Here is a 22,819-nt window from a genome sequence, read left to right as displayed (position 1 = left end):
CTGTGTACATCCGTATGCTTCATAAGCTGGCACGTTTGAAAATATGAGATTAAATAAAAATGCTACCAACAATAAAGAACGACAACATGGATGCACCAGCTCATATGTTTGTTTGCTTTGTTTTGAGCGTACACAGAATGACGGCTGAGTGGGGAAGGGGAAGCATAGACTGACCCAAGTGGCTTCAACTTTTTGACGTCATGCCGTCTCCTGTTCTCAATCAAACCTCCTTGGTGTACAAAAACACTCTACTTCTTCCTGTCTCTCTTCTCTTTCTGACTCTTCCATGTGTGACTCTGTTCCTTTTTATCTGCTCTCCATCCTCTTTCTTTGTGCTTCTCACTCTCCTTCTCTCTACCTTTCAGTGTTTAAGAGTTAGGGGTCGATATTTAAAGTGATTTAACCAGGCAGGAGAGGCTTCTGCCTGGTTACATTGCCTGTGTGGATTATCCAGGGATCACCCAGATATCCCCTCTAACCGCCTAAGCCGAAACTGGCTATGTTGTGGGCGGTTCTGGGGCGGAGTTGGCTGATATTCAGCATTTAGGGGTCCTAGCAGGGCGGTAGTTCTAATTTGATGCATGTTGTATACCCATAGGTGCCTTTGCGTCTTAGTAAAAGGGTCCCTTAATCAGATAAGGTAACCGGATACATTGGTTTCACTTATCTGATTAACTGCTGAATATTGGCCTTAACCGGATAAGTGCTGTCCATCCACATATAGCTGGATATTCAATGTAAATATCTGGGCCAGAAATGTAGCCAGGTTGAGGCGTTTGGGGACTGGACTGCCGATGGCGCTGGTGCCTATTTTTCACATGACAAATCGTGTGGAAAAATAGGCGCCGGCGCTATCGGTAGTCCATTTGGGGAAGCAGTCGCTCCCCTGGCAACCCACCTACCGTGTTTCCCCGAAAATAAGACACTGTCTTATATTAATTTTTGCCCCCCCCCCCCCAAAATGCGCTAGGTCTTATTTTTCGGGGAAACATCGAGGTTGGATCGCGGTTGGCCCCCCTCCACCCGCCCTCCGTCGCTCCCGGAACTAACCTTAAACGCCTCCTTTCACCTTCGCAGCAAGCAGCAGCAGGGCAGGCCACTCCTTCCTTCCATGTTCCGCCCTCGCCTGACGTAACGTCCGCGAGGGCGGGGCACGGAAGGAAGGAGTGGCCTGCCCTGCTGCTGCTTGCTGCGAAGGTGAAAGGAGGCGTTTAAGGTTAGTTCCGGGAGCGACGGAGGGTGGGTGGAGGGGGGCCCGGCCACCTCGGGGGGGGGGGGGGGGCGGCCCGGGGGCGGCCTTGTCCGGCTCTCGGCGGCCCTGCTTTCAAACAAAAATTTGATAGGTCTTACTTTCGGGGGAGGCCTTATATCTACCAATTCAGGAAAACCTCTACTAGGTCTTATTTTCGGAGGATGACTTACTTTCGGGGAAACAGGGTAGCTACACCAAACTATCACTCACCGCCACTGGCTGAATATTTATCCCATAGTTTTCAAAGCTGCCAATAAGAAACAAAGTCAAATCGTCAAGATCCTACCTAAACCTACACTACCCAAATTGCAAAGGACTGAAATACAAAACAACTTACGCATCCAGCTCCTCCTACATAAGTGCAAAACTATGGAATGGCCTCCCAAAAGCTGTGAAAACAATACACGACCACCTGAACTTCAGGAAATCACTAAAAACCAACCTCTTCAAAATGGCCTACCCCAATGACCCTACGTAAACCTCTTCACCCAGCAACACAACAAGACTATAATCGTACTGGACAACACGCAATCTTCATCCCTTCCAACCCTCCAATTAGAACTCATACGATCACTATACAACCTTGTATCTGTTATCAACCAAGTGGGCAAACGCCTTTGACAGTACTATGTAAGCCACATTGAACCTGCAAAAAGGTGGGAAAATGTGGGGTACAAATGCAATAAGTAACAAAAAAAGAAAGCAAGAATGGCCAGAACATGACATGAAGTCTTGGTTGGGGAGATAGAGTGCTTCCAGGAAACACCATTAATATTGGGTAACAGGCTTGTACAAAACCCCCTGGCCAGGGCCAGCTCAAGGGACTATGGTGTCTTGAGCCAATTTTTGGTTTGGTGGCCTCCCATTGGTGTGACCCTCTCAGGTCATCTCCCTCCCCCCGGCCTACTTTTAAAGGCAGCTTCCCCCTCCTGAATACTGACAGTGTTTCACCTAACACTAGCCACCTCGGCCTCTGTGTCTTCCCTCTGCTGCATCCCTGTGGAAACAGCGAGCTATGTCAAAGGAGGGGCCGGGGCATAGCAGAAGGAAGACACCGGGGCGCTGATGGGGGTAGGATTAGGTGAAACGCTGTTTGGGTTTGAGAGGGGAAGGTGGCCTGAGCCAGAAAGTAGAAGGAGCTGCCAGCTCTTCTTTTTTTTCCCTGCACACGCAATGCTGCTAGGCAATCTCTGGGCTAGCTTAACCTATAGGGCCAATGACATCACAGGCTCAGGCGTTGGGTCACCCTTTATCTCCAGCGCCCTGGGCCAGAGCCTTACCTGATCCATAGGTTAAAGTCGACCTTACCCCTGACTTTAAGTAGGGTACAGAGAGCAGGGGATACTATCTCCCACAAGGAGCCCCCTAGAGGTGATGGAAAAAACTGCATTCGAGGAAATCACGGCTCTGTTTCGTGGTTGACAGGAGACACCCTTAATATTCATTCTGGGAAGATTCTGGTTCTAGATGTAGCTAGCATGCAGTTCATGTCACACCTCACTGGGCGTCTAGCAGAGCCATAGTAGCACAGAGCCTATGAAGTTACTAACCCTCTCTTATTTACTGTGGCATAATGAGAGAGATTTTGTTTTCTGCATGTGTTTTCCAGATGTAAAAGGGACGAAACACCAGACTCAGCCTGCAGGGAGGACCTCTATGAATTAATCAGCAATTCCCAGCATTGCGGCAGGATCAATGATACCCTTGGAGCTTTCAGGTACGCAGTGATTCCTAGGCTGGTATACACCGAGAGAATCTGCAATTCCTTGAAGATGAAAAGTGCGTGTGTGTCTCTACTCTATGATTTCTTCCGGGTGCTACTCAATTATGTGTGTATCTCTGCTCAGAGACCTAAAGAACATGCGCATTTGCTTTGTGACTCCCTGTGTCTGCTCTGTGGTTCCCTGCGGATGCTGTCAGGGTGTGTGTCCCTGTTCTCTGACTCTCCCAAGGCGATAGGGCCAGCCCAACCATTAGGCAGCAGTGGAGGAGTAGCCTAATGGTTAGTGTAGCAGGCTTTGATCCTGGCAACTTGGGTTTGATTCCCACTGCAGCTCCCTGTGACCTTGAGCAAGTCACTTAACCTTCCATTGCCCCAGTTACAAACCTTAGATTCTGAGACCTCTAGGGACAGAAAAAGTACCTGCATATAATGTGCACAGCACTGCATATGTCTAGTACAGTAGTACCTCGGTTTTCGTTGATGTCGGTTTTCGTCGGTTTCGGATTTTGTTGATTTTTTCGACGAGAAATTTGCCTCGGTTTTCGTTGGTTGCCTCGGATTTCGTCGAAAAAGAAGGACGTCCATCTCCCAATTTTGGGCGTCCTCGTTAATTGCCTCGGTTTTCGTCGGTTTCGGATTTCGCCGATTGTTTTCGGACGGATTATCGACGAAAACCGAGGTTTCACTGTAGCGCTATAGAAATGATTAGTAGAAGTAGCTTGGGGGGGGGGGGGGGGGCAGGTGCCAAAGAGCGCCTGCAGTCAAAGTGAAACATTTGATGTGGAGAGCCACAAAAACTCAAATAACTGTCAGCGTGTATTTTACCAGTAGCAAAGATGGTGGTGTTGAGGTGATCATGATTCTTGTAGGGGAGGGGGCAGCAAAGAATAGGTTGTGACAGCCAAACAAAGAACCATCAATGGCTGCTTTTGCTTTTATACTTGTATTCATTTGTACAAGATTGTTTCAGGAATGATGGTCTTGGGATGATCATAATTGTTGCGTTTACTTAACAAAATTGAGAGAGGGAAGCAGTCTACTAAAGCTTAATGGGAGTGTGTGTGTGTGTGTGTGTGCTGGGGGGGGATGGGGGCACATGGCCAAGGGCTTGCCTAGGTTTTCCCTTTGCACTAGCTCTGCTCTGCTTTTACTCTTAAGAGAATGAAGAGGGTCTTGTTTGTAATTCTGCAGCTTCCCAACTCTCTTCCTGCAACTATAACAGCGTCTAGTTTGTACCCAGTGGGGGTCAAAGGCAGTGAAACTGTGCACAGGACTGGGAGTTCCTTGTGCTGGTGAGTGGCAAGAACCATAGCTGGGGAGACCTAATGAAAGATTAACCCTGTTCCTTGGCAGGGACTGTATCAAGGTTGTGGACCCTGCGCCGTACTTTGTCCGTTGTGCCTACGACATGTGTCGCTACGAGGGGCTCCTGGAGACCCTGTGCGACCACCTGCAAGCCTACACCGACGCCTGCCTGGCCGCTGGGGCCACTGTGCATGTCTGGAGGACTCCAGAGTTCTGCCGTAAGTAGCTGATAGATCACCTTAGAAAAATCACCCAAACTCGACTTCCTTCCCATACAGTGGTGGAAATAAGTATTTGATCCCTTGCTGATTTTGTAAGTTTGCCCACTGACAAAGACATGAGCAGCCCATAATTGAAGGGTAGGTTATTGGTAACAGTGAGAGATAGCACATCACAAATTAAATCCGGAAAATCACATTGTGGAAAGTATATGAATTTATTTGCATTCTGCAGAGGGAAATAAGTATTTAATCCCTCTGGCAAACAAGACCTAATACTTGGTGGCAAAACCCTTGTTGGCAAGCACAGCGGTCAGACGTCTTCTGTAGTTGATGATGAGGTTTGCACACATGTCAGGAGGAATTTTGGTCCACTCCTCTTTGCAGATCATCTCTAAATCATTAAGAGTTCTGGGCTGTCGCTTGGCAACTCGCAGCTTCAGCTCCCTCCATAAGTTTTCAATGGGATTAAGGTCTGGTGACTGGCTAGGCCACTCCATGACCCTAATGTGCTTCTTCCTGAGCCACTCCTTTGTTGCCTTGGCTGTATGTTTTGGGTCATTGTCGTGCTGGAAGACCCAGCCACGACCCATTTTTAAGGCCCTGGCGGAGGGAAGGAGGTTGTCACTCAGAATTGTACGGTACATGGCCCATCCATTCTCCCATTGATGCGGTGAAGTAGTCCTGTGCCCTTAGCAGAGAAACACCCCCAAAACATAACATTTCCACCTCCATGCTTGACAGTGGGGACGGTGTTCTTTGGGTCATAGGCAGCATTTCTCTTCCTCCAAACACGGCGAGTTGAGTTCATGCCAAAGAGCTCAATTTTTGTCTCATCTGACCACAGCACCTTCTCCCAATCACTCTCGGCATCATCCAGGTGTTCACTGGCAAACTTCAGACGGGCCGTCACATGTGCCTTCCGGAGCAGGGGGACCTTGCGGGCACTGCAGGATTGCAATCCGTTATGTCGTAATGTGTTACCAATGGTTTTCGTGGTGACAGTGGTCCCAGCTGCCTTGAGATCATTGACAAGTTCCCCCCTTGTAGTTGTAGGCTGATTTCTAACCTTCCTCATGATCAAGGATACCCCACGAGGTGAGATTTTGCGTGGAGCCCCAGATCTTTGTCGATTGACAGTCATTTTGTACTTCTTCCATTTTCTTACTATGGCACCAACAGTTGTCTCCTTCTCGCCCAGCGTCTTACTGATGGTTTTGTAGCCCATTCCAGCCTTGTGCAGGTGTATGATCTTGTCCCTGACATCCTTAGACAGCTCCTTGCTCTTGGCCATTTTGTAGAGGTTAGAGTCTGACTGATTCACTGAGTCTGTGGACAGGTGTCTTTCATACAGGTGACCATTGCCGACAGCTGTCTGTCATGCAGGTAACGAGTTGATTTGGAGCATCTACCTGGTCTGTAGGGGCCAGATCTCTTACTGGTTGGTGGGGGATCAAATACTTATTTCCCTCTGCAGAATGCAAATAAATTCATATACTTTCCACAATGTGATTTTCCGGATTTAATTTGTGATGTGCTATCTCTCACTGTTACCAATAACCTACCCTTCAATTATGGGCTGCTCATGTCTTTGTCAGTGGGCAAACTTACAAAATCAGCAAGGGATCAAATACTTATTTCCACCACTGTACACACGTACCTTGAAATCTCAGGGGTCTACTGTGAGAATGCTATGCTATTATTTCCATTTTCTATAGCACTGCACCTAGGACCCTGCCTCCAAGAGCTTATGGCCTTCACGTGAGGCTTGCTCATGGTGCCAGGGCCTTTATCTCATTGACAGGCTGGGCCATTTATTTCTTTGCATCCATTGCATTTATGGTCTTCTAGTTCCTGATCTTATTTAACAAATTGGAACCGGATGTCCACAGATACAAAGAATGGCTCAGGTCGTTCATAGCTGCTTTGGCATTAGTAGGGCTGGTCTGACATTAATTGATGCTGTGTTCACTGTGGGTGTCGTTGATCATCATGGAAGGATTGCAGATTCTTTATAGCCTCTCTCACTTTCCCCCTCTTTATCTATTCTCTCCTGAAGCCCTGGACTGCCCCTTAAACAGCAACTATACCCTATGTGCCAGCTCCTGTCCCCCCACCTGCAGTGGTCCCTTCTCGCCCATTGACTGCCCCACCCGCTGTGTGGAAGGCTGCGAGTGCAACCCAGGCTTCATCCTGAGTGGCAAGGAGTGCGTCCTTGCTAAGGAATGCGGCTGCACTGAATCAACCGGCGAATATCATGTGGTAAGTACCGAGATGAATTTTTACGTTCGACAGGGGGACTTCGATACTGGTGGGGGAAAACAGGCTGAACTATAACTATCTATTTGAGGCTCTCTGCCCTTCTCTTGTCCCTGTTTATTACCCCTGCTTTTCCCCTCACCTCTCAGCATTGACCCCTGCTTTTCCCCTCACCTCTCAGCATTTCCTATTATTCTGATTACTGCCCCGGCTTTTTATTTTTTTTATTTTGGGTTTGATATTCAGAGATTTTAAAGGCATTGTTTTTGAATATTTTTGCTGCTGTAATTGCCTATTGCTCATGTGTGATCTATTCTTACTGTACACCGCCTTGAGTGAACTCCTTCAAAAAGGCGGTAAATAAATCCTAATAAATAAAAAAATAAATAAATTGATCACTGTAGGCAGACTCTGACCTAATGCAGTCTTTTTGATGTCCTAACTTTGAGACCTATTTACAAAAGTACGCTAGCATTTTTAACGCACACTAAAAATTAGCTGGTCACTTACCCAGTTAGCGGACTGAAAATCTCCGCTAGCCGGGTAACTCCCAGCTCTGCCCCCAGATAGTGCTACAGTGGTCTCCCCAGATTTTCAGCAGCCCTATCCAATTATGTGTGCTGAAACTCCGGGGATTCCCGGGTCAGCAGGAGATAACCAATATGAGCCTCCTGTACCCATTTATCTCCAGCTGAATATCGGTCCCTTTATTTCCATTTATTACATTTGAATACTCACCTCATCAAGAAATATCCTCCCTACTGCCCAGAGAAAATGACCCAGTTCCAAGAGAGATTTTGGGCCAGTCCTGGGTTTCTGACAACCTCATTGGACGCTGCAGTACTGATTCAATGTGTAGGATAAAATGATGATAGTTAGTAATATGGTTGGTTTAGTCAAGAATGTGCCTTTTGGGCAGACTGGATGGACCCTACAGGTCATTTATTTATTAAAAAAAAATTTCTAACCTGCACCATCTACCATTCTGAGCGGTTCACAAAATAACATTCACAATAATATCAACATAGCAACTAAAACAGGCACATCAACAGTACATAATAAATAAAATCAGTACAAAGCAAAATAAAAAAAAACCCCATCAAAAGCCTGTTGTTAAAATAAAGGCTTTTAACTGTTTCCTGGAGGAGAGCACTGGCTGAAAATGACGCAAATTCATTGGGTGTGAATTCCACAGTTTAGCAGCTGCAACCCTAAATATTTTCTCTACTCTGTTACAATGATGGTAATATTCAGTTGGCGATGGGCTATATTTGATTATGTGTGATCACCCAGAAGGTATCCAGGCACTGGCCAATATTCTCACCAGTGCCCAGTTAGCTCAGTGGATAAAGTAAGGACATCCTTTTTGGCGTAACCATCAGGCAAAGTAGGCAACTGACTAGGGTAACAGTTTCTAGGGGATGGCAAAGAGCATCTACAGGAGAGGTGTCCAAGGCCCTCACTAGATCGTTTTTTCAAGATTTCCACAATAAATATACATGCGATGTATTTGCATACAATGGAGACCGTACATGCAAATAGATCTCATGCATATTCACTTGGGAAACCCTGAAAACCTGACTGGGTTGTGGCCCTCGAGGACCATAGGAGCCAACTTTACAAAATTATTGAGGGTGCTAAACCCAGCCAAAATGAGTTCTTCCTGGAGAAAGTCAAGGAGTTTGTTCAATGTTGGGGATACTCAAGCACCCACAGAGCTGGCTCCTATGTCGAGGACCAAGGTTAAACTAAACAATGAAATTGGGGTTGAGATACCTAGATCAGTCAGATGAAAGTAGAAAATTAATTAGGTCCTCAAAGAAATTACTTCAAGCAAGTACTCTTTATGTCTTTAAGAGGAAAAGGCCTCGAGAAACCCCTTGACACATAGAAAAGTCAATAGGGGGTTGGACTTCCTCATCATCGGCCAAAAACCCTCTGTATGTATGAAATCTTTTATATTGGCTAAACAATATTTAAACAGACTTAGCTCAATAGAAAGTCGATCTCTGTGTTCCCTTTGTTGATTTTGACCGTGATCAAGGTTAGACATCCCTGATCTACAGTTAAAGCAGAGCTGTAGGTTGTGACAACCAAACAAACTCAAAGAGCCTTCAATGACCTAATATTGCCGGTTAAGTGCTGGTTCCGCCCATACTCCGCCTCCATACTGCTCCGGCACTAACCGGACAATGCCTGGGCATCTCAGGCAATAGTTAGGGGCACTACCTGTGTAATTGCCACTGAATATCGCCGGTTGGCCACCTCAGGAGAGTTTAATCAGGCAGGAGCCTCTCCTATCCAGTTAAACCCTTTTGAATGTTGGGTACTATCTCCCCCGATATTCAAAAGATTTAACTGGCCCCATAACCATCTATCTGCGACTTTTCAGCAGCACATAGCCGACAATAACCCACTGAAAATTCACACAGCAGCTAGCATCTAGCCAGTTATATCACGCAATATTTATTTATTTTATTGATTTATTTGTTACATTTGTATCCCATAATTTCCCACCTATTTGCGGGCTCAATGTGGCTTACATAATACCGTGAAGGTGTGCGCCAGGTTCGGTGAAGAAACAAATACAAGGCGATACTGTGGTTGAGTAAGGTATCTGTATTTCAGATACAGAGTAGGTCGAGGAGAGGGAAGGTTATAAAGAGTCCATTATGAGCTTTGATTTTTCTGTGTTGCAGAATGTGGGTATTTATGTTGGGTCGGTGGCATATGCCTTTTTGAACAGGTAGGTTTTCAGTGATTTCCTGAAGTTTAGATGGTCGTAGGTTGTTTTCACAACTTTTGGCAGTGCGTTCCATAGTTGTGTGCTTATATAGGAGAGGCTGGATGCATAGGTTGCTTGGTATTTAAGTCCTTTGCATTTTGGGTAGTGGAGGTTTAGGTATGTTCAAGATGATCTGGTTGTATTTCTGGGTGGGAGGTCTATAAGGCCTGTCATATAACTGACTATCTGCCAATTTTCAGCACCAGTTTGGCGGCCATATTTGGCTGTGTGAATACCAGGCCTATCTTTGGCTGTTTCAGTGTTGAATATTGGCTTGGCTGGTTAAGTTTGAACCAGCCAAAAGAAAACCCCGGATATTCAATGCCAGTCACCAGAAACAGCCCAGCATTGAATATACGGGCTTAGTACTGACCGCTGGAGTTAGCAGGGCTGCCTTCTGCAGTCTGAATATCGGGCCCTATGTTACTATGATCAGAGACTACAAATAATACCACAGTGCTTTGGGATGTAAGATCGAGAGTAGAGAGGTGTGGTAGCCGTGTTAGTCCAATTTTAAAGGTAATCAATAGAAATAAAGCAAAATAAAACATGGAAAAGAAAATAAGATACCTTTTGTATTGGACATAGCTTAATACATTTCTTGATTAGCTTTCGAAGGTTGCCCTTCTTCGTCAGATCGGAAATAAGCAAATGTTGGTAGATGACAGCATATATAAGTGAGGATTTAAATTCTTGATATGCAGTCTAAATTCAGTTGTTGTTTTAATAAAAACTCTTTACATATCAGATCATAGCTTAAAGCTTTCAATTCTTAGATCAGATCATACAGATTCCCCAAGAACCTCAGTGATGTTAATCGCCAACAAATTTCAATGTTTAGCGATATATACAAACAACATCTTCACTGGTTCATTTATAAATAATCTTCTCTTGTTCATTCAAACCCATAATTTAAATTATTTTTGAACTTATCTTGTTTTCTTTAGTTTTGTCGGACCCAGGGGTTCTACTGCCCGACATGCACGTTTCGCCCAGAAGCGAGCTGTCTCAAGGACATCCCCCTGTAGTCGTTTCAGCGTCAGCTCAGCAAAAGTTATTCATAGGCCAAGAATCTGTATGATCTGATCTAAGAATAGAAAGCTTTAAGCTATGATCTGATATGTAAAGAGTCTTTATTAAAACAACAACTGAATTTAGACTGGATATCAAGAATTGATATCTGTACTGTTCTTAGGTTCCAGCTTTAAAAAATATTACTCTGCCTTAATATTGAGTATATATAAGTGAAACATCAAAGCATTTCAGTGACAGTCTAACAGGATGGGGTTGGATAGGTGAGAGACCGGGAGATATGCATGGGAACATCAAAGCATTTCAGTGACAGTCTAACAGGTTGGGGTTGGATAGGTGAGAGACCGGGAGATATGCATGGGAACATCAAAGCTTTTCAGTGACAGTCTAACAGGTTGGGGTTGGATAGGTGAGAGACCGGGAGATATGCATGGGAACATCAAAGCATTTCAGTGACAGTCTAACAGGATGGGGTTGGATAGGTGAGAGACGGGAGATATGCATGGAGATAGGAGGGTGACAAAGCAGTACAATTTTATGGTTTATAATGGGCTAGAAAACCCAGATCTTTGTTAAGTCGTGTAAGATCAAAACCAGAACTGGCCGTACAATCTCCCTACTGGAACTGGGTGATTTGGCAGTTTTGCCTCCCTGCCGTTCTCTCACCTCCCAGCAGCTCCTATATCTCTCCATATTGCCTCTGCTTTTCCTCTGTTTGCTACTCCCAGTGTGACTAATGCTTTCTGCAGACAGGAGAGCAGTGGTACAAGAAGGATTGTGTGGAAAAATGTACCTGCCTGGGTGCTAATATCATCAAGTGCACAGAAACCAATTGCCGGACACAGGAGACATGTGGAATGTTGGATGGAGAGTACGGCTGCCATGCCTTGAGTAAGCACACATTATTGTTGATCTCCTTCTACACGCCTAACAGGAATCAGAATGTGGGGGAAATTGTGCTTTTTTTCCCCCCTTTTTTTTGCTATTTGAAATATATCAAACAAAAGTAAATAAATACAGAAAAGTTAATGATACAATTTATATATTCAATAAATATATACATACTGTATAGAAAATGACACAAGGACAAAGTTTGTCTCCGGCTTTGCCCCGTCCCCGTGGATTCTGTCTCCATCTCTACCCCGTCCCTGCAGGCTCTGTCTCCGTCCCCGTCCTGTCCCCATGGGCTCTGGCCTCATCTGCAGAAGCCTTGAACACTTATTATTTTATATTTAAATCTTTTTCTTAAAGTATAAAAAGGAATAAGCTGCGCAACTGTTGTTTATAAATCACAAATAGAAAACAGTAATAAAAATGAGCAACTTTGTCTTCTTAGAAGATGTGCTGGTAGCAGGAATTACAGGATCCACCATGCAAATTTTGCTAGTTGTGGCCAGCATGTTTGCTTGTTTCTCCAAAAAAATCAAAATATTGTCTGCATCACTCAAACATAAATAACAGTTCAGTTCATTAACAGGTACGAAGATTCAGGAGGACTCCAAACTAGACTTGTTAATCAGACAGTCCCTTGTTAACTTGAGTTTTGTCACTAATCTATACTCCATCTGTCTTTCCTGCCACCAACACAGAATTATTTCATCAAATGAAACTATTCTATTTGGTTTGTAAGCCACATTGAAACAATGTCAATTGGAAAACGTGAGACATAAATGTTGAAATAAATAAATAAAAATACAAAATTTAATTCTAAAAGACATAGGTAACCATTGATATTTCAAAAACAAAGGGGTAATATGACCAAATTTTCTTACATTACCGAATAATCTAAGGGCTGAATTTTGCAATGTCTGTAGTTTTTAAATATTTTGACGTTCCTGCATAAGCAATATTACAGTAATCTATAGAAGAAACAAGACATGCATGAATTAACGTATGAAGTGTTTTCTCTTCAAAGTAACCCTTTATTGACCGTAATAATCTTAAGGTATAAAAGCCTTTCTGAATAACTGCTGGTATTTGCTCGTCAAAAGTGAGATGAGAATCAATAATAACTTTTAAGTATCTAAAACTATCTACTGTAGAAATTGACCTGCCCCAAAGGATGGGAACTAAGGCTCTTGGGTTATAGAGTTTCCCCCTTTCCACATAACTCATTGCTCCATCTCCACCACAGACCTGAGTCGACGTCCGAACTCTAATTTCGACTGAGCTGGAAATCCAGAGACCGTTAGGTCAAAAAATAAAAATTTTGAAATACTGGGAAATGAAGTGGCTCATTATGGGGCAGGCAGAGAGTCAATGACAAGAATTATGACAAAGGAAGTCTGTTCATCTGTTTGTTTTTGCCTCTTCCAGACAGATCCACCTGTTCCGTCTCAGGCGACCCACACTACATCACCTTCGATCGTGCCATTCACCACTTTATGGGCAACTGTACTTACACTCTCTGCAAAGTGTGCAACTCTTCCACGGGTCTACCCACCTTCAGCGTGGAAACCACCAACGAGCACCGTGGTGGCAACCAGCTGGTGTCGTACGTCAAAGCTGTCCACGTTCTTGTGCATGGGCACAGAGTCACAATGCTAAAGAACCGCAAAGTCATTGTGAGTACAGGAGCACTGGCTGCCTCCGAGTACCCATTCTGTATACACCTTCTCACACTTGTCTCTAACCTGTGACTACCCTCTCTGTCTCTAGTTGCACCACTTATCATTGACCCTTTTATTTCTGTCACCCCTCTCTGTGATCATTTGCCCCTGTTAACACTCTCTCACCCTTGTGATGCCTCTTTACCTCTATGACCTCTCCGATCTCTTTTGAGCCCTCTGGCATCTCTTTTTAACCTCTCTGACTTCTCCCCACGACCCTTATAACATCCAGAATGCTTCTCTAGCCATGTAATACATCCCTCTGATCTCTGCGACCCTCCCTCTCTCTGCAGCTAGATGACCATAGAGTCAACCTTCCTGTGTCGCTGAATGAAAAGGTGACCCTCCGGCTGAGTGGCAAATACGTCCTGCTGCAGACAGACTTTGGGGTCTGGGTGCGCTATGATGGGAACCACCATGCTGATGTCTCGGTACCCTCCTCTTATGCTGGGCTGCTCTGTGGTCTTGGAGGTGAGTGTCTGTGATGACGGGAAGATTGGAGAAAGTGAGGGGGAACGCCTGTGGTGGTAGCTATGAACCTTTGATTTGTGAACACAGCCTGAAGTGTGGTAATCCATTGACACATTGCAGGAGCAAAGAATTAATTATGGGAGGGGGAAAGAAGGCCGTAGTGCTTTAGCTCACACAAGTTTCTGAGTCTGACCTTTCATTAACTCCCTCCCCTGCTTCTTCTTCCAGGAAATTACAATGGAGACAGTGGGGATGATAACCTCAAGCCAGATGGAAGCCCTACCAACAGTGTTAAGGAGTTAGGAGAAAGCTGGCAGGTCCCCGACAATGCAGAGTAAGTGTGAGGAATGGGTTATCCCTCCTTGATCTGGAAGCTGCGTGTGCGCATATGTCCATAGTCTGTGAATTTTTCTGAACTTGTCTGTCTTCCCATGTGGCCATCCAGTGCTGTTGACAGCATTCAAAAAAGCCTAGAGCCTTGCCCAAAAGGAATGAATAAGTAGACAATCCCATTTAGAATGTCGATAGGTAGCATCCAGATGGCCACATTTAAGACAGGCTCACACTGTACGTAAGTACATAAGTATTGTCACACTGGGACTCTACGTACCCATCTTTTTAGCCCAGGAATATTCTTATGTTCTTATAGGTAGGTCATGGCAGTTCACTAGTCTGACTAAGGGCAGTTTATTCCACTCTGAAGGACCAGTCACAGAGAAAGTAGCAGTCCTGTAATGTTCAACCGTAGGTGTCTTGGGTTTGGTACTTGGGTCGATGCTCAAGGCCCTGTGGAGGTCTGTTAAGAGGCAAAGACTGCCTCGTCTCTGGTGTCCTCCAAATTATGCTGCCCTATGTGGATGCCTAGTGGTCGAACTGACCCTGACTTCCTTTTCTGTCCCCTACCTCAACATACACCCCTTCTTCATTCCCCCCTAGCCTTCCCTTCTCTTTGCTACCACCCCCTAGCCTTCACCTCCTCTTCATGCACTACCAAGCCCTTCACAAATCGCTCATAGCTCCCTTGGTGGCTTCCTGCTCTCTCTGCCAGCAGCCAGTGTTCAACCCCAGGAACAGAAGGCAGGTACTATGAATGTGTGCTACAGCTCCTGCCCCTCCTGGCAACAAGAAATAAATGCACCCGGGTACAGTTCAGCTGGATGTGGATGTTTGTGGGTCTGTATGCATCTGGATGTTTGTCTGCGAGTGTGTCTGTGGCTGGTTGTGCCCCTGTCCTGACTTATTTTCTGTTACTCTCTCTGCAGTTGCACAAACAGTGGGGGTGTCACGGAGCCCTGTGACCCAGATATCTCCAACGAGGTCTCCAAGCCCACCAGCTGTGGCCTTATTAAAGACCCAGACGGTAAGGGGTCAGATAGTATATCACACAGGAGTACAGAGATATATGACACAAACTTAGTAATGTAGTTATTGGTAGCATGTAGCTCACTCCTTTCCAGTGGTAATTCAAGGCAAGTTACTTTCAGGTACACTAGGTACATCCCTGTCCCCAGAGGGCTTACAATCTAGGGTCCCAATGATCAAACCTCTGGTGCTGCATGGAAACAGTGCCGGAGTTTACCACTGCAATAGAACCCAAAAATAAATCCTCCATTCTGAAAGCTAATCGTATGCAGATACGCACGCTATTAGCAGTGGTGTAGCCACAGGTGGGCCTGGGTGGGCCAGGGCCCACCCACTTAGGGCTCAGGCCCACCCAACAGTAGCACATGTTTGGTGGTAGCTGATGGGGATCCCAAGCTCAGCTAGCTGAAGACTTCCCCTTGATGGTAACGAAAACAGTCTCTCCACGATACCGACACCTGCTCATGTTCAGTTTTCTGCACATGCCTCCTGCAGACTGAAAAGGTAGAAATTAGCGTTTTCTCACCTGCTGAGATATTTTTTGGGTGGTGGGGGCGGGGTGGGAGAGAGCACTTGGTGCCCACCCACTTCTTGCCTAGGCCCACCCAAAATCTGTAGTCTAACTACGCCCCTATTAGCTTCGAGAATGAGATAATAAAGCTGCAGGATTGCGTCAGGGGTATGCACCCAGAGCTCTTGTGCACATGCCCAGCCCTACGGGGGAGAGACAGCAATGTAGCAATTAACAAATGAGCACCATTGCCCTCCTGTTATCTCATGGGTAGCCAGATCTGAGCACAGTACAAGTGCTACCCTGGGAAAGAGAAGCAGACCCTTCACATTCCTGCAGCGCAATTGCGATGGGGGAAGAGGATTCCCTTATGGGAAGCAGCGGGTCTCACCCACCCATCCGTCCCTCCAAGCTCCACAGACAGTTTTTACAGGATGGTCAGGCAAGTCATAGACCTAAACGCCAGCTCCAAGCTGGTGTAGGATTTGGCACAGTAAGGGCACCCTTCTTCACAGCGTTATTTTCTGATCATTGGGGGGGGGGGGATGCATTCGACCTCATTTGCCTACATTAGCATCTGATTAACGCTAATCACTGGCGAGCTCTTTTTTGCTTCGGGAAGGGCCTTTTAATCAACATGCATTGGCAAACGCAGGCGCTAGTCTGGCACTCTAGCGTCCGCGTTTGCTTCTGATCATCTCCCTGTGTCACACTGGTCAGGAAAAGTGAGCCCTTGGGCCGCTACCGATAACCGACAGCGGCAGGAAAACCACCCAAACAGGCAGCAAGGCGGACCACAGACAGACGGGCACAGGCCGGACTGGAGCAGAAGCAATAAGCAGTAAGCAGGAGAATAGTCCACGAATCAAGCAAAGACTTACTGGCAGGCAGCAAAGCAGAATAAACCAGGAAACAAGCAAGGTCTTGGGCAGGCAGCAAGCAGTAGAATAAACCAGGAAACAAGCAGGGTCTTGGGCAGGCAGCGAGCAGTAGAATAAACCAGGAAACAAGCAGGGTCTGGGCAAGCGTGAGTTTTGGAAAAGTGCTCCTCAATTTTAGATAGAATGTAGAAATTAGAAATGATACATCCAGACAAGTCCAATTACAAAGATGGTATGAGCACACAAATCAAAGAAATATACTTCCCTGGGTTTTCCTTCATCCTGTTCTCTGTGTCAGAGAACCTTTTGATAGCTGCCTCATCTCCTGCCATGGCACAAAGGCCTTTTTTTCTGTGAACTCAAAGGATCCAAAACTTCTGTGACAGGATGGGGGAATGGAAGTGAGCCATCCCCTCTCATTGGAGCTAACAAGTGATTTGAGATCTCCAGTATTCCTACATGGTCTAGGTGGGTGTTCTGTGCTGGTGGATTCCTGTGTTTGTGAGAGGGGTGGAAGGGTCCTTCTTAGTGAAGGGATGGTTCTATTATTGCTCTTCATCTGTCTCTCTCTTTTTCCATCCGTTAGGTCCATTCAAGGCCTGCCACAGCAAGCTACCCCCTGACAACTACTACAAGAGCTGTGAATATGACTTATGTGGCACCAACGGAGAGGCAGCTTCCCTGTGCTTTGCCCTGCAGTCTTATGCTGACCTATGTGCCCAAGCAGGCTTTAATGTCACCTGGCGTAATCCAGCCTTCTGCCGTAAGTGACTTCCTGTCTCTCTGTCCATAGGTCTGTGGAGCCTATTTTCTGGAGTTTGATACTTCTCCACGTTGCCAGTACCACCACTGCCCTCAGAGTCTCCAGATTATGACATCACATCTTTAATAACTCTTAAGCAATGGCATCACACTGTCTTCAGATAATGACATCAGAATTGTCAGTATCTAAATTAAGGTCTCAAAATGTTTCAATACCAATACCATTATATTTGTCACACAGTATATAGATTATACCATCACTTTGTGGTTTCACAGTGTCTTTTGTTTCTAAGTAATAATGTCACAGTTATATTATTTCTAGCTAATGACTTCACAATATTCAGTCCCCCAGATATTCAGCCAGGAAAGTCAGTGGGTTTTTTTTTTAAACGCTTACCGTTGCCGGCTAAATTAGCCCCCAATATTCAATACTGGGCCATGTCCGGGCACCAGCACTGAATATTGGGGGCTAGTTTTGAGCTGGCTGGGTGCCAGAGCTTATGCGGGCCCGGCTGATATTCAACTGGGGCCGCATAACAGAGTTATGCGGGTGCCGGCACTAAAACCCTCCCAATCCCCCTCCCAGATGCTTTAATACCCCCCACCCTCCTACCTCCACAGCCATGATGCCCCTGTCCCTCCCCCAAATGAACCTCCACCCTCTGATGTCTAGGTAGGCCCCTCCAGGCCTGTCTCCCTGTAGGTCCAGCAGGAGTGCAGCCTCCTGCTCCTCGCGACTCCATTTCAAAATGGCTGCCACAACCTCTTGCGGCAACTTGCGGTACTACATGAAGTACTGCGAGCTGCCACGAGAGGTCACTGTAGCCATTTTGACAGAGAGCCATGAGGGTGCTACACTCCCTGGCTAATTCCTGCAGTCTGAATATCGGGCCCTGTATGTTTAACAATGATACATATATAACACATTAAATGGCATGAATTTTGCTGACATGATCCAGGATGTGCATTTCATTCTAATGTTATGATCAAGGCAGTGCCATTTATCCTAACGTCTTGCAATAGGGTAATAAACAGTGTGAATCCAGGTGACGTCTGCACGCAGAAAATATTCTTGTTTGATTGTTAGCAAGCTGTGTGTTGGGTCCTATTTCACCATCCTCCCTGTCTCTCTACTGCACAGCATTAAACTGCCCACCAGACAGCCACTATGAGTCCTACGGCATCGCCTGCCCTGCCAGCTGCACAGACCTTGCAGCCCCAAACAACTGTGACTTGCCCAACCTAGAGGGATGCTACTGTGACAGCGGTTTTGTGTTCAGTGGGGATAAGTGTGTTCCCTTCAGTCAGTGCGGCTGCACAGACTCACAGAAGAACTATCATCTGGTGAGCCCTTATCCACCCAGCTACCTGGCTCTTCCGGTCTGAGGAAACTGTGGGGGTCACCAACTGGCTCTAGGTCTTCAGGTCAGGCTGAGCCAGTTCTGGTTTTACCTCCACTGCTTCTCTGAGCTCATAGCTCCTACTTTTCTTAGTGGCACTGGCACTAAAAAGCCCATATAAAACCAGGTGTGGCTTCGACTGTCCCTGATGACCTGGAGCCATCTTCATAAACTTCATGTACTGTGGGTAGGGTTGCCATATGTCCGGATTTACCCGGACAAACAGGCAGATTGCTAACCTCCCCTCCCCTTACTACTGCCCTGGTGGTCTAGTGACCCCTTCTGCCTTCGGGGCAGGAAAGAGCCCCCTCTTTCCGGCCCGGAGCGCTGCCCTGCATGCATCCTTCCTGTTGCTGATCACGGCGCCGATTCAAAATGGCCGCCGAGAGTTGAAGTGACCTCGCGAGACTTCCAACTCTCGGGCACCGAGATCAGCAACAGAAAGGATGCATGCAGGGCAGTGCTCCGGGCAGGAAAGAGGGGGCTCTTTCCTGCCCTGAAGAGGTCACTAGACCACCAGGGCAGTAGTAAGGTAAGGGGAGGGGGGTGACGGGGAGGGGGGGTGAAGGGTGTGTGACGGGGGGAAGGGAAAATGTGACGGGGGCGGGGTGGGTTGTGGTGGGGGCTGGGCATGTGTCCTTTTTGGGGGACAAAATATTGTAACCCTAACTGTGGGTAGCAAGAGGGAGAAGACAATTTATCATTACTATAAAGTTGAGTGATTTCATTAGTTGGGTTAGCATTTTCACTCTCTTTTCTCTCTTTGCTGTCAGATCGGGGACAGCTGGTTCACAAAGGAAGACTGCACTGAGAAATGCACCTGCACCGACCCTAACAACATCACCTGTGAGGCCTCACAGTGCAGCCCTGTGGAAGAGTGCAAGGTGCTAGATGGGCTGCTAGGTTGCCAGTCCACAGGTGGGTGTCACATACATGTCTTTCTCTGACACCTCTAGCCTATCCCAGGCCAATGTCAATGAGTGAGAAGGCTAAGGAAGCAGAGACAGGAAGTCTAGTCTGTCCCAGTATCAATGGGTGAGGGGAATAAGGAAGGAGAAACAGGAAGTTCCATCTATCCCAGTGTCAGTGGGTAAGGGGAGTAAGGAAAAAGACACGGAAAGGTCTGCCAAATGAAAACAGGGAAATCTGCCTCTCACTGTCAGTGTAAATAATTCAGGGAACTCAGGTTATGGGGGAAATTTTCAAACTGTGTTTTTAAACTTTTGGTACAACATCCGCAGCTACCTTTTACCCACACCCCTAGTTCTCAAGTGTGGTACAAAAGTGCAATTTCCATGTTTCTGACAGGAGTCTGTATTTTGCTGTGTGTGGCAAATGCCAATACTTACTGACTGTAATTATTTCCTGCAGTTCAGCAGCGAAATGGTGGCTATCCAGTCTTTTGCACCGAGTGTCACATGTATAATTATCTCCAAGTTGGTGAGAGGTTGCATGTGCACACGGTGCAAAGAGCTCCTAGCTCTCAGATACTGAGTTAGGGTTACCATATGTCCGGATTTACCTGGACATGTCCTCTTTTTGAGGACATGTCTGGGTGTCCGGACGGGTTTTGCCAGTCCGCCCGTTTGTCCGGATTTCTGGACAAACGGGCAGGCGGTGGGCCTATCCTAGCCTCCCCTCCCCTTACTTACTATCTACTGCCCTGGTGGTCTAGTGACCTCTTCGGGGCAGGAAAGAGCCCCCTCTTTCCTGCCCGGAGTGCTGCCTTGCCCTGCATTCTGTTGCTGTGACGGTCTCGGGATTCAAAATGGCCACCGAGAGTTGAAGAGGCCTCACGAGACTTCAACTCTCGGTGGCCATTTTGAATCCCGAGACCCTCACAGCAACAGGCTGCAGGGCAAGGACAAAGCTCCGGGCAGGAAAGAGGGGGCTCTTTCCTGCCCCGAAGAGGCCACTAGACCACCAGGGCAGTAGATAGTAAGTAAGGGGAGGGGAGGTGATGGGGGGACGGGAGGTGAGGGGGGGGCAGGGGAATATGTGACAGGGGGCGAGGCATGGGTGGGGCAAGGTGTGTGGTGTGGGCGGGGTATGGGCGGGGCATGTATCCTCTTTTTCAGAGGACAAATATGGTAACCCTATACTCAGTCCAATCTCTGGAGCCTAGGATAGTGGAGGAACTGAAGCAGATAAAGAGATGTATAGAGGAGACCTTCAAGGACATATTAGAGAAGTCCAGTCCTACAGCCTCTGTGCTGCCATGAAGGAGAATCAGCCCTTTGTGGCAGGAAGTAATCCTGTAGCCAGAACCAGCCCCCCAGGTGATGCAATATTCTCTCACACTGAGGACGTGTTTCCAGACATCTGTTGTGTTTTGAGCTTCAGTTATTAGACATGTACATACCTAGATGTCTGGTGGAGACGAAGAATACTTTGTAACTCGCCTGCCTTGTGTGAAGGTGGGGGACCTCACACATTACTTAGATAGGCTAAGAGAAACTAGCTGTCTTGGTGTATGTAACATATTAACATAGTAAATGATGACAAATAAAGACCTGTATGCTGCATCCAGTCTGCCCAACAAGATACACTCATTATTATACATGGTATGCAATATTTATATGTATACCCAAATTTGATTTGTCCTTGCCATTCTCAGGGCACAGACCGTAGAAGTCTGTCCAACACTGCACTAAAATTTCAGACGTTAACGTCGAAGCCCCTTAAAATTTACACTCCAGCCTATCCATATCTATTCAGTCAAGATCAGGGCGTAAACCGTAGAAGTCTGCCCAACACTGGTTTTGCTTCCCAATTACTGGTGTTGGCACCCAACCTCCTCTAAGATTCCGTGGATCCATTCCTTCTAAACAGGATTCCTTTGTGTTTATCCCACACGTTTGAATTCCATTAGCGTTGTCATCTCCCCCACCTCCCACGGGAGGGCATTCCACATATCCGCCACCGTGAAAAAATACATCCTGTCATTACTCCTGAGTCTGCCCCCCTTCAACCTTAACTCATGTCCTCTAGTTCTACCGCCTTCCCATCTCCGGAAAAGGGTTTTTTTTTTCGGATTAATACCTTTCAAATATTTAAACGTCTGTATCATGTCACCCCTGTTTCTCCTTTCCTCCAAGGTATACATGTTCAGGTCGGCAAGTCTCTCCTTGTACAGTTTGCAACGCAAATCCCATACCATTTGTGTAGATTTTCTTTGCACCGCTTCCAGTCTTTTTACATCTTTAGCAAGATACGGCCTCCAAAACTGAACACAATACTCCAAGTGGGGCCTCACCAATGACTTGTAGAGGGGTATCAAAACCGCCTTTCTTCTGCTGGCTATACCCTTCTTCCACCTTACTTACTGTCCATTAGGAGAGAATAAGGCTGCCAACAGGACCTTTACATAAAGGAGAAGATGCAGACCTGAAAGCACATCCAGTTAGCTGCGAGGGTATAATTTATTCCATGCAGAGCCAGGGACTTTTCTTGTCCTTGTCCCTACACTGGTTTTTGAACTTACATCCTAAAGCATTTGTAGTCCCTGATTCTACTGTCGCAGGTCTCATAATGCAAAAGTGTAAAGGGTCATGGATTTGATATAATCAAAGCAGTTTATATTTATTACATGAATGCACTTTCTCTGTCCCTAGCGGGCTCACAATCTAATAGGATTGCCAGATATCCAGGACAGGCCTAAAATCTCCCTCTCGGAATTGGGTCACTTGATTGCTTTGTTAATTTATGGTCGTAGCTCAGTCTCATCCTGTATGGTCTCTAGTTATAACTGGGCTCTTCTGTTGGCTCGCAGGTGTTGCCACATGCCATGTGGCAGGTGACCCACATTACTTCACCTTTGACAATGCTATGCACACGTACATGGGCACCTGCACCTACACCCTGGTGGAAGTCTGCAATACCAGCTTGGTCGCCAACTTCTCTGTGGTGGCCAAGAACGAGGAACGTGGTCTTCCGGAAAATGCCTACGTACGACTGGCTCATGTGCTTATCAACCAGGACCGGATCACCCTGCAGAAGAACAAGAGAGTGCTGGTACACAACCCCCCCCCCCCCCCCCCTTTTCCTTCCCTCCCTCTCTTTCCTCATCTTCTATCCTTCTCAGGCTCTCACTCTTCTCTTTTTCACTTTTTTCTTTACATTACTCCTTCTCACTTCTCTCCTTCCCTACATCTTTCACTTCCTCCATCCCTCTGCTTTTCCTCTTTGTGAGCCTCTCTATATTTCTACTTGTTTTAGGGCCGCCGAGAGACTGAGCCGTGTGTGGGGC

The 22,819-nt window shown here is 46.5% G+C and overlaps 1 protein-coding gene across 1 annotated transcript in view; it reads left to right on the top strand.

Moving 5' to 3' along the window:
• LOC115458290 (zonadhesin-like) overlaps nt 1-22,819 on the top strand; it is a 162,617-nt gene that overhangs the window by 95,866 nt on the left and 43,932 nt on the right. Inside the window, exons 56-67 of the mRNA XM_030188153.1 lie at nt 2,862-2,969; nt 4,329-4,498; nt 6,558-6,760; nt 11,324-11,465; nt 12,891-13,142; nt 13,481-13,654; nt 13,883-13,988; nt 14,917-15,014; nt 16,995-17,171; nt 18,312-18,514; nt 19,344-19,488; nt 22,343-22,584. Of these exons, the coding sequence (XP_030044013.1) occupies nt 2,862-2,969; nt 4,329-4,498; nt 6,558-6,760; nt 11,324-11,465; nt 12,891-13,142; nt 13,481-13,654; nt 13,883-13,988; nt 14,917-15,014; nt 16,995-17,171; nt 18,312-18,514; nt 19,344-19,488; nt 22,343-22,584 (2,020 nt within the window). The remainder of the gene's footprint in view (nt 1-2,861; nt 2,970-4,328; nt 4,499-6,557; nt 6,761-11,323; nt 11,466-12,890; nt 13,143-13,480; nt 13,655-13,882; nt 13,989-14,916; nt 15,015-16,994; nt 17,172-18,311; nt 18,515-19,343; nt 19,489-22,342; nt 22,585-22,819) is intronic.

The sequence above is a fragment of the Microcaecilia unicolor genome, chromosome 14 (assembly GCF_901765095.1).
Source record: "Microcaecilia unicolor chromosome 14, aMicUni1.1, whole genome shotgun sequence".
In the NCBI taxonomy this organism is placed as follows: domain Eukaryota; kingdom Metazoa; phylum Chordata; class Amphibia; order Gymnophiona; family Siphonopidae; genus Microcaecilia; species Microcaecilia unicolor.
Note: the sequence above shows the minus strand (reverse complement) of the source record. Positions and strands in the feature narration are given on the sequence as shown.